Below are 12407 nucleotides of genomic sequence, written 5' to 3'. Positions count from 1 at the left end.
ATATTTTATAATCTACAAGTAGACAAGTGTAATCTATGTATAGAAGTAGTAATATTTTTGTTACAGTGGAGGAAAGAATTATTGAACGGAAAATATAGTTAAGTATATTTAATACAATTGAGTATAGATGTGAGGCATTAGGATAAGGAGGAGAAAAATAAAAGCAAACCACTTCTCAGAGAGAAAGAAAAGCTAAATACTTGTTATATGGTGTTGGATATATATCTGTACTTTTATACTATGTCTGATGTATAAAAATGGTTTATTGTTCACTATAAAGTTGTCATCCCTGCTAACAGATCAATTTATAACTTTTCTATTATATCTTTTGTTTTCTGGAGCTATAACTTTTCTGCTCTATCTTTTGTTTCCTGCTAACTTTTCTGTTGTGATATAACTTTTTATTTTCTGGAGCTAACAGATCAATTTATAACTTTAGTTACCACTATCTGTTTAATAACACCAATTAATAATACCAATAGAGAAGTTTCTGCCTATCACATTGAGCAAGGATCATCGCCGTCAGTTTGAGCATCTCCAGTAGGGCAGTATGACTGTTACTCAGTATGAAACCCGTTTTGTGGATTTGGCCCGCCATGCCATTCTTCTGCTTCCCACCGAGAGAGAGAGGGTGAGGAGGTTTATTGATGGACTTGCTCAGCCTATCAGATTGCAGATGGCTAAGAAGACTGGGAGTGAGATTTCTTTTCAGGCGGCTGCTAATGTCGCCAGACGAGTCGAAATGGTTCTTACTCAGGGAGGTCAGGGGTCTGACAAGAGGCCTCGTCATTGCGGTGAGTTCATCGATGCCTCATCTAGAGGCAGGAGTACATTTTGTAGAGGCCATCCTCCCAGGCGCTTTCATTTAGTGTTCCAGGCATCCCACGGTGCCTCAGGTGGTCGTGGCCTTCAGATGCATTATTCCGACCAGCTAGCCTACGGTGCACCAGCAGCTCCTATTAGTGCACCTCCACGCTAGAGTTATTAGGGTGGTTATTCAAGTCGACAAGGTCAGTTGTAGGGTCAGCAGTCACAGCAGCCGAAGTTATGTTATACTTGTGGTGATCCGAGGCACATTGCTAGATTTTGCCCTCGAGCAACGAGCAGCTCACAGCATCAGAGTTCTCGTGCCATGGTTCCGGCACCAGTTGTTGCACCACCTGCTCAACCAGCCAGAGGTAGGGGTCAGGCAGCCAGAGGTAGAGGCTAGACTGTTAGAGGTGGAGGTCAGGCCGTTAGAGGTGGAGACCAGCCAGTTAGAGGCCGCCCCAGGGACGTAGTTCAGGGTGGTGGGGCCTAGCCCCGGTGTTATGCTTTCCCAACCAGGCCTGAGGCTGAGTCATTTGACAATGTTATCACAGGCACTATTTCAGTTTGCAGTAGAGATGCTTCAGTTCTATTTGATTCGGTATCTACTTACTCCTATGTGTCATCCTATTTTGCTTCCTATTTGGTTTTGCCCCGTTATTCTTTGAGTGCTCCTGTGTATGTGTCCACACCAGTGGGAGATGCTATTGTTGTAGATCATGTTTATCGTTCGTGTGTGGTCACCATTGGGAGTCTTGAGACTCCTGTAGATCTTCTACTTCTCGACATGGTTGATTTTGATATCATACTGGGTATGGATTGGCTATCAACTAATCATGTTATATTAGATTGTCACGCCAAGATGGTGACCTTAGCCTTGCAAGGGTTGCCTCGATTAGAATGGAGAGGGAATCTTGGCCATTCTGCCAGCAGGGTTATCTCTTATGTGAAGGCTCAGCATATGGTCGAGAAGGGGTGTCTAGCTTATTTGGCTTATGTTCGCGATTCTAGTGCGGAGGTTCCTTCGATGGATTCGGTGCCGGTTGTTCGTGAATTTCCAGAGGTGTTTCCTGCAGACCTGTCGGGGATGCCACCCTATAGGGATATTGATTTCTGCATTAATTTGGCTTCGGGCACTCAGCCTATTTCCATTCCGCCATATCGCATGGCCCCGCCAGAGTTGAAAGAATTGAAGGAGCAGTTGCAAGATTTGCTTGATAAGGGCTTCATTAGACCTAGTGTCTCGCCCTGGGGTGCACCCGTGTTGTTTGTGAAGAAGAAAGATGGATCGATGAGGATGTGTATAGATTATCGACAGTTGAACAAAGTCACCATCAAGAACAAATATCCATTGCTGAGGATTGATGATTTATTTGATCAGCTTCAGGGTGCCAAGGTGTTTTCAAAGATTGATTTGAGATCTGGCTACCATCAGTTGAGGATTAGGGCATTCGATATTCCTAAGACATCTTTTTGGACTCGGTATGGGCATTATAAGTTTTTGGTGATGTCATTTAGGCTGACAAATGCCCAGCAACATTCATGGATTTGATGAACCGGGTGTTCAAAACCTACTTGGATTCCTTTGTGGTTGTGTTTATTGATGATATCTTGATCTACTCCCACAGTCGAGAGGAGCATGAGCAGCACCTTCGGATCATTCTTCAGACTCTGAAAGACAGCTAGTTATATGCTAAGTTCTCAAAATGCGAGTTTTCGTTGAGTTCAGTTGCTTTCTTGGGTCACGTTGTATCAGCAGAGGGTATTTAGGTGGATCCTAAGAAGATTGAGGCAGTTCAGAACTGGCCCAGACCCACATCAGCTACAGAGATCCGTAGTTTCCTGGGTTTGGTGGGCTATTACCATTGATTTGTGGAGGGGTTTTCATCCATAGCAGCCCCGTTGGCCAGATTGACCCAGAAGGGTGGCCCATTCAGGTGGTCAGACGAGTGTGAAGCAAGCTTTCAGAAGCTCAAGACTGCTTTGACCACGACACCGGTATTGGTGTTACCCACGGGTTCATGATCTTATACAGTGTGTTATGACGCATCTCGTATTGGTCTCGGTGCGGTATTGATGCAGGGTGGCAAGGTTATTGCATATGCTTCACGACAGCTGAAGGTTCACAAGAAGAATTACCCTGTTCATGATCTAGAACTGGGAGCCATTGTTCACGCGCTGAAGATTTGGAGGCACTACCTTTACGGCATGCCATGTGAGGTATTCACTGATCATCAGAGCTTGCAGTATTTGTTCAAGCAGAAAGAACTCAATTTGAGGCAGATGAGGTGGCTGGAGCTATAGAAAGACTATGATATCACCATATTGTATCATCCCGGAAAGGCCAATATGGTGGCCGATGCTTTGAGTAGAAAGTCAGTCAGTATGGGTAGCCTTGCATATATTCCAGTTGGTGAGAGACCGCTTGCATTGGATGTTCAGGCCTTGGCCAACCAGTTCGTGAGGTAAGATGTTTCTGAGCCTAGCCGTGTTCTAGCTTGTACAGTTGCTCAGTCTTCTTTGTTTGAGTGCATCAGAGATCAGCATACTAACAATCCTCATTTACTTATCCTTAGAGACACAGTGCGGCACAGTGGTGCCAAGCAGGTTACTGTTGGATATGACGGAGTTTTGAGGATGTAGGGTCGTATTTGTGTGCCTAATGTGGATGGGCTTCGTGAGTTAATCCTTGAGGAGGCTCACAGTTCTCGGTATTCTATTCACCCGGGCGCAGCCAAGATGTACTAGAACCTACGATAGTATTATTGGTGGATGAGGATGAAGAAAGATATAGTTGCTTACGTAGCTTGGTGCCCTAATTTTCAGCAGGTAAAATATGAGCATCAGAGACCCGGCGGCTTGCTTCAGCAGATGGAGATTCCTGAGTGGACATGGGAGCGTATCACTATGGACTTTGTTGTTGGACTCCCACGGACTCAGAGGATGTTCGACGTTGTATGGGTTATTGTGGATAGGCTGACTAAGTTAGCGCACTTCATTCCTGTGGCAGTTACCTATTCCTCGGAGCGGTTAGCAGGGATTTATATTCGTGAGATCGTTCGTCTTCACGGTGTTCCTGTGTCTATTATATCTGACTGAGGTACACAGTTTACCTCGCACTTCTGGAGGGCAGTACAGCGTGAGTTGGGTACTCGGGTTAAGCTGAGCACCGCATTCCATCCTCACACGGACGGGCAGTCAGAGCGCACTATTCAGATATTGGAGGATATGATTCGTGCTTGTGTTATAGACTTTGGAGGTTCTTGGGATCATTTCTTGCCACTTGCGGAGTTTGCTTATAATAACAGCTACCAGTCGAGCATTCAGATGGCTCCCTATGAGGCATTATATAGTAGGCAGTGTCGGTCGCCAGTTGGTTGGTTCGAGCCGGGAGAGGCTCAGTTGTTGGGCACAGACTTAGTACATGATGCCTTAGATAAGGTCAAGATTATTCAGGATCAACTTCGCACAGCTCAGTCCAGGCAAAAGAGTTATGCCGATCGTAGAGTTCGTGATGTTGCATTCATGGTCGGAGAGAGAGTGTTACTTTGGGTATCACCCATGAAGGGTGTAATGAGGTTCGGAAAGAAGGACAAGTTGAGCCCTAGGTATATCGGACCTTTTGAGATTCTGGAGAGAGTGGGATATGTGGCTTATAGGCTTGAGTTACCACCTAGTTTAGTAGCTGTTCATACAGTATTCCATGTGTCTATGCTTCGAAACTATCACGGCGATCCGTCCCATGTGTTAGATTTCAGCTTTGTCCAGTTGGACAAGGATTTGACTTACGAGGAGGAGTCGGTGGCAATTCTAGCTAGGCAAGTTCGCCAGTTGAGATCAAAGAGTTACCCTTCAGTTCGAGTGCATTGGAGAGGTTAGCCTATTGAGGTAGCTACTTGGGAGTCCGAGTCCGATATGCGGAGTAGATATCCCTACCTTTTCACCAGCCCAGGTACTTTTCTATGTCCGTTCGAGGACGAACGGTTATTTTAGAGGTGGAGATTGTGATGACCCAAAAGGTCATCTTATGTTTTAGAACTCAAATCTACACTCTTAAGCCTTAAAATTCTCATTTTTACCCTCCTCGATTTGCGTGTGTAGTTCGGCCAGGTTTCCGTAAAGCTTTTATGTTGAAAACTAATAAAAATAAGAATTTTTGCCTTAAAAGTTGATTTTAGTTGATTTCGGTCAATATTTTTGGTAAACGGGCCCGGATCCGTATTTTGACGGTCCCGATAGGTCCGTATCGAATTATGGGACTTGGGCGTATGCCCGGAATCGAATTCAGAGGTCCCTAGATCAAGTTATGAATTTTTGATGAAAATTATAAGTCTAAAAATTAATTATTTTTAAGAATTGATTGATGTTGGGAATTGTTAGTACCGGGTCTGCATTTTGGTTCCGGAGCCCGGTACAGGTTCATTATGATATTTAAGACCTGTCTGTGAAATATGGTGAGAAACGGAGTTGATTTGACGTGATTCGGACGTCCAGTTGAGAAAATAGAAATTTTAAAGTGTTCTTGAGAATTTCATTTGATTTGGTGCTAAATTCGTAGTTCTAGGTGTTATTTTGGCGATTTGATCGCGTGAGAAGGTCTGTACGATGTTTTTAGACTTGCGTGCATGTTTGGTTAGAAGCCCCGAGCGCTCAGGTGCCACTCGGGCGATGCGCGAGTTGAGTTCAAACCTTAACAAGGCTGCTGGTGCACCAAATCTGGTGTGCCCGCACCTGTGAGCCTTTGGTCGCAGGTGCGAGCGATAGCCCTGCAGGTTCGACCCAGGCCTAGACTTCATTTTTTCGGAGATGCGGACTTATCTTCGCAGGAGCAGAACCGCAGCTGCGGAACCCTGTCCACAGGTGCGGCCCTAGTTGGCCCAGTCCTTTTCCGAGAAGCGCACGTCCTCTCCGCACGTGCGGATGCGCCGGTGCGACCAAAGAACCGCAGGTGCGAATGTCGCTGGGCAGTGAGTTCATTTAATCCGGACTCCAGCCATTTTTCTTCTAGTTTTAAAAGGATAGGAGGCCTAGGGCGCTTTTTCAAAGACATTTTCCTCCCCAAATCATAGGTAAGTGTTCCTTAACTCGTTTCTTTCAATCTTTTACTTTATTTTACAAGAATTCAACCAAATATCTAGAGTTTTCATGGTGGAATTAGGGGTTAGGGTAGAAACTAGGGATTTTGGAAATTTGAGGATTTAGACCTCAATTTGAGGTCGGATTCCAAAATTAATTATATATTCGGGCTCGGGGGTGAATGGGTAAGTGCATTTTGGTCCGAACCTCGGGTTTTGACCTAGCGGACCCGGGGTCAATTTTTTGACTTTTTGGAGAAAAATTTGGGAAATTTAATTTATGCAATATAATTGATTCCTTTAGCAATATTTGATATTATTGAGTCATTTTTGAATAGATACGAGTGGTTTGGAGGTGAATTCCAAAGGAAAAGCTGTGATTGAGAATTAAGTGGCCTTCGGAGCGAGGTAAGTGTTGTGTCTAACCCTGACTTGAGGGAATTAGGAACCTTAGATTATTTGCTAAGTGAATTCCATGTGAGCGGCGTATATGTGAGGTGACGAGTACTTATATGCCGCCAATTTACCTGTTTTCCATGTTTCCCTGTTTTTCTAACATTGTCCCATCCCTATGCCAAATTGCTACGTGTTATACTAGTGTTGTTCAATTTATCGTTCTTATCATCTTTACGGATTTTCTGGTGATAATTGAGTTTTTATTTTAAAGTTGAGATTGATATTATGGAACCAAATATTGAAGTAAGGTTTGTACTTGTTATTCTATCTCCCTGTTGTTATTTATGCATTGCATTATAGTAAGGGAGAGTGTTAATGCACGAAGGGTGATGTCGTGCCATATTGTGAGTGTTAATGCACGAAGGGTGATGCCGTGCCATATTGTGAGTGTTAATGCACGAAGGGTGATGTTGTGCCATGATATGAGAGTTAATGCACGAAGGGTGATGTCGTGCCGTTTCTATTAATTTTATGGTAAGATTGAGAGTAAAAGCACGAAGGGTGATGTCGTGCATTTTTTCTTATTGTATTCACTATTCCTGTTGATTCATGGTATATTGACTGCTCCGGTGATCATTCTGTTGTAGTTCTTTATCTTGTATTCCCCTCAGTATGTTCCCCTCCCGGCATTTCCTGTTTAGTTCTTCATTTCTATTATTTGCATATACACTATTAAATTGTACAGGTTGATTTGTAGGTGCCTTGCCTTAGCCTCGTCACTACTTCGTCGAGGTTAGGCTCGACACTTACCAGTACATGGGATCGGTTGTACTGATACTTCACTCTACACTTTATGTGCAGATTTTGATACCGGCTCGGGTTGATCGAGATTTTGCTATTGGTCCGCTGTCCGGAGACTCAAGGTAGATCTGTCGGCGTTCACAGACCTTGAAGTCCCCATCTATCTTTTTTGTTCTACTGTTTCTTTCATTCAGACAGTTGTATTTATTTTTTACTATTACTTGTAGCAAATTCTAGAATGCTCGTGAATTGTGACTCCATATCCGGGTGGTAGTAATTAATACAGTTTTATGATATTTTGCACTTATTATATTTCATCTTAGTTAATTATTGTTATTTACTGAATGGAAATAAGGAATTGATTTAATGATTCTCTAACGTTGGCTGGCCTGGTAAGTAAAATGTTAGGTGCCATCACGGTCCCGTCGGTGGAAAATTTCGGGTCGTGACATCTAGTTAGTGGTGATAGAAGTACACAAATAGAGAATAATGTTGAAAATTCTCGATTACATGAAATGGTGTCAGATGCTTTTGGTTTTTACCCAGGGGTTCAAGCCCAACAAATGTTGTTGAGTCTCCCAATGATGAGGCAAAGCGCTTCTATGAATCATTAGAGTCGGCTAGTCGTCCACTCCATGAAAGCTTAATGCATTCTGAGTTGTCTGTTGCAGTTAGATTACTAACTATTAAATCAGATTGGAATATTTCTCAAGCGGGCATGAATGCTATAATTGGGCTCATGAGTGAAGTTAGTTCGAGCATTAACTTACCCAATGATTACTATAATGCAAAGAAATTGGTTTCCAAGTTAGGGCTTTCCTCAACAAAAATTGATTGTTGTGAAAATGGTTGTATGTTATATTATAAAGATGATGCGGCTCTAGAAGCGTGCAAATTTTGTGGACTGTCTCATTTTAAGGAAGTCACAAATGCCAAAGGTAAGAAAGTTGCAGTTAAGAAGATGCATTACTTACCAATTATACCTAGATTAAAGAGGATGTATGCATCAATGAGTTCTGCTCCTCATATGAGATAGCGCTATGAAAATAGAAGGCCGCCTGGTATTTTGTTTCATCCTTCGAATGGAGAAGCGTGGAAGCATTTTGATAGGATGTTTCCAAACTTCACTAATGAACCAAGAAACGTTAGGTTGGGTTTGTGTGCAGACAGATTCACTCCATTTTCTGTCTCTGCTACACCATATTCATGTTGGCCTGTCTTTGTTACGCCATATAATCTTCCACCTGAAATGTGTATGACAAGTCCATATTTGTTCCTAACTTGCATAGTTCCGGGTCCAAGTAATCCAAAAGGTTCAATTGATGTATATTTGCAGCCGTTGATTGATGATCTAAAATTATTGTGGCATGAAAGTGTTGAAACATACGACATATCAACTAAGAAAAACTTTAGATTGTGTGCTGCTTTGATGTGGACTATTAATGATTTTTCTGTGTATGGAATGTTATCTGGGTAGTCGACTGCTGGAAAGTTAGCTTGCCCCTACTATATGGAAGATACAAAAGCATTCACTTTGAGACATGGATGTAAAAATACATGGTTTGACTATCACCGGCGGTTCTTGCCAATGGATCATGAGTTCAGGAAAAATACTACTGCATTTATGAAGAATCAAACAGATTATGATGAGCCACCACCAACCTTGTCAGGTGAGAAAATTTGGGAGAGGGTTAAAGATCTACCTAAGGTAATGGAGTCTCCATCGACTAGAATACCTGGTTATGGCGTTCAATATAATTGGACTAAACAAAGTATATTTTGGGAGTTACCTTATTGGAAGCATAATCTTCTTCGACATAATTTGGATGTCATGCATATTGATAAGAACTTTTTTGATAACCTATTTAATATTGTTATGGATGACAAGAACAAGACAAAAGATAACTTGAAGGCTAGGATGGATTTACAAGAATACTGCAGGCGAAGAGAATAAGAACTAAAAGAAGTAAATAACAGGATGGTGAAGCCTAAGGCTAGTTATACATACATTTTAGATGATAAACGAAAGATCTGTGACTGGGTTAGGAATTTGAAGATGCCCGATGGGTATACGTCAAACTTATCCAGGTGTGTTGACATGAAAGAAGGAAAGTTGATGTATATGAAAAGCCATGATTGTCATATTTTCTTGAAATCATTAATTCCTATTGCATTTAGTTCATTGCCTGAGAGAATATGGAAACTCATCACAGAGATAAGCTTATTTTTTAAGGACTTGTGTTCTAACACATTAAGGGATAAAAACCTAATATTCATGGAAAGTAATATTCCTTTAATCATAAATAAACTAGGGAAAAATTTTCCATGTGGTTTCTTCAATGTAATGGAACATCTCTCAATTTACCTTGCACAAGAGGCACGACTTGGAGGACCGGTTCAATGTAGATGGATGTATCCCTTTGAGAGGTAATGACCATTAATTATTTTCTCTTTATGTATTTTGGTAAAAAAGAATTCCTATCTAAAAGTGTGCTATGCAGGATTAGTGGAAAATGTAAACGGACCGTGAAACAAAAGGCCAAGATTGAGGGATCAATATGTGAAGCGTATCTAGTTAGAGAAACCTCTCATTTCTGTTCGTATTATTTTGAGAATCATGTTCCATGTTTGAGAAATAAGCCGAATCGACATGATGAAGGCGATAATGATCCTTTGGCACCCCCAATATCCATATTCAATCAATTGGGTAGAGGTCCGAGAAGTCGTCAAAAAAGAAGTTGGACTGATAAGGAAAAAGCATCGTCTACAACACATGTATTATTGAATTGCCCTGAAGTTCAACAATTTACAAGTAGGTTTGGAATTATACTATTGACCTATGTGCATAATCTATTCTTCTTTTAACTAATAAACATTGTAAAATGTCTGACAGTTACTTTGTGAGTCAGTTTGGCCATGCTGATGTTTATCCTAGGTTTTCAGAGTGGTTTAGAGATTATGTAAGTATTAATTAATATGTAACAAAATTTTTATTATTTACACACTATATGATTTTCTTCAACTCTATATAGGTTCATATTCCAAATAATGGTATATGTGATCCATTTTTGCGTGATATAGCTTGGGGACCTACCCCACAAGTTAAAACTATGTCTACGTATTTTGTCAATGGATACAAGTTTCATACGGAAGAATGGTCTAAGAATAAGAAAACCATTAATAGCGGGGTATGGGTGAAAGGTGGTGATGGTGACCAAGGTGGGGATATTGATTATTATGGTGTGCTCCAGGAGATTTTAGAAATAGAGTATGTTAGTTGGCCAAAGAAAAGGTTGGTACTTTTTCGATGCAAGTGGTTTGATCCCACACCAAATAGAGGTACAAAGGTACACCCACAATACAAAATAGTAGAAATTAAGCACGCGAAGGAGTATGAAAGCTATGATCCATTTGTTATAGCACAAAATGTGAAGCAAGTGTATTACGCTTCTTACCCGTCGACATGTAAAAATAAGAATGAATGGTGGGTAGTTATTAAAACTAAGTCAGTTGGAAGAGTGGAAGTCGAGGATACACTAGTTGTAGCGTACCAAAATGATATATCAAGTGTTCAACAAATTGTGGATAATGAATTAGAATATGAGCTGCATAGTGAAGGCATATACGAAGAAGTTGATCTGTCAATTGAACAAAATTATGAAATTGGGACATCTATGGACAATGTGGAGGAAGATTCAGGTGATGAAAATGAATTCATTGAGGAGGAAGAATTTTTTGATGAAAATGAAACAAGCGAGGAGGAAGAAACTGATGATGAAAATATAACAAGCGATGACGATGGAATGGATGAAGAAAATGAAACAAGTGATGATGATAATTGACATGTTTGTTTTTTCTAACTTATATAGTAATTATGCTTTTAAATTTGTTGCTAAGAGAATTAACATGCTATATTTTTCTTATGCTTGTATTATTCAGATGGCTGTTGGAGGTAAATCAAAGAAGAAGAAACAAGTTTCACGTAACTTAGGTCGTCTCCCTACCTCTCCACCACCTGCACCTTTTGGTCCGCATGTGCCTTCACCTATATGCCCGTCTTCAATTCCACCTCCCTTATACTTTATACCACACCTAGGGTATACTGCTCTGTCCTCTGCCCCTTACTATCATCATGTCTTCCGAAAACATAAATGGGACGTTTTCATCTAGACATGCTTGCCCATCTATGCCTACACCTAGATCTGCCATACCCCCATCATCTACTCCAGTCATTCCATCCCATGGCATTCAATCGTCATCGTCTCCCGTTATTTCTTCATCATCTTCCCCCGGCATACCCTCTTATTCTACCCCTAATATGCCCACATCTTCTAGTCGTCCTGCAAAGCACTATTTCATGCCTTCATCTGAATCTATACATACTCAGGATCCTCCAAATATTGGAGTAGATAGTCCTCTAACGTCCCCATGCATTGATAGTGATTCAGTAACACAGCTTCCTATCCATGCTGAGGATCCCCCAAATGTTGGAAGGTTAGATGATCTCGGGAGGTTGATTATCGTTCCTGATGGAGCTGGGTAAGTATTATTTGCTTATTTTCTAATTAATTATAAATCTGATTTCTAACATGTTTAATTTAATGCAGGTTTCATCCTTGTACCCAAGCTACAAAAGTTGTGGTTTAATTAATGTGTTCATTTTATCATGGACCTTGGAGGTTCTGGTCAGATGTTCCATGGAACATTAGGGACAGGATGTTTGATGAATTTAGGGTAAAATAAATTATTTTATTTTTCAACTCATATTTAAATAATCTAACAAATTAATTATTTGCAGATGAAGTGTGCTTGGCCAGTTGAACATGAGGTAGAGGTACGAGGCGTCTTTTTTAAGAAATGTGCTGATAGGTTGACTGATATACTTCGAGAAGCTCGAGATAAGAAAGAGATGCCTGGTTAGATTACTGAGGATATATGGACTAAACTAACTGAGTATTGGGCCTCTGCGGAATTTAAAAAAAATGAATTGGCAAAGGCAGCCTGTTTGTCCGACAAAGGTGGCTCCTTACACACGGGAGGTTCAATAAGTATGGGTGCTCATCGAAGAAGATCGGTATGTGTTTATTATACTAGTCTAGTCCTGTGTTTATACAATTAAGTTACTTATAAGGTAATTACTATAAGAAAATCTATGAAACAAACACTAATTGGTAGTTGGTCATCTAAAATGAAACAAGAACTTCATTACATGCATAACATATGAAATGCAAATACAATTTTTTTTTAATGATAGCATGATAAGGATAAGAAAGAAGACAACCAAGAAACTAGTAATCGTGACGTCTTAAAACCTAATTCAACCTAGGT

General features: G+C 40.9%; 2 protein-coding genes across 2 annotated transcripts; both read left to right on the top strand.

Annotated features, from left to right (window-relative positions):
* Positions 1 to 3585: 3585 nt before the first annotated feature.
* LOC138900252 (uncharacterized) lies at positions 3586 to 9033 on the top strand. Its single transcript, XM_070186971.1, has 4 exons — positions 3586 to 3791; positions 7626 to 8017; positions 8246 to 8403; positions 8557 to 9033. Exons 1-4 carry the CDS (start codon positions 3586 to 3588, stop codon positions 9031 to 9033), a joined length of 1233 nt encoding a protein of 410 aa, XP_070043072.1.
* A 2232-nt stretch (positions 9034 to 11265) lies between these two features.
* On the top strand, positions 11266 to 12147 carry LOC108943740 (uncharacterized). Its single transcript, XM_018768123.3, has 3 exons — positions 11266 to 11618; positions 11687 to 11813; positions 11878 to 12147. The coding sequence occupies exons 1-2, from the start codon at positions 11266 to 11268 to the stop codon at positions 11724 to 11726; spliced, it is 393 nt and encodes a 130-aa protein (XP_018623639.2). The 3' UTR covers positions 11727 to 11813; positions 11878 to 12147.
* Positions 12148 to 12407: the final 260 nt, after the last annotated feature.

This window comes from Nicotiana tomentosiformis, chromosome 10, assembly GCF_000390325.3.
Source record: "Nicotiana tomentosiformis chromosome 10, ASM39032v3, whole genome shotgun sequence".
Lineage (NCBI taxonomy): Eukaryota > Viridiplantae > Streptophyta > Magnoliopsida > Solanales > Solanaceae > Nicotiana > Nicotiana tomentosiformis.
Note: the sequence above shows the minus strand (reverse complement) of the source record. Positions and strands in the feature narration are given on the sequence as shown.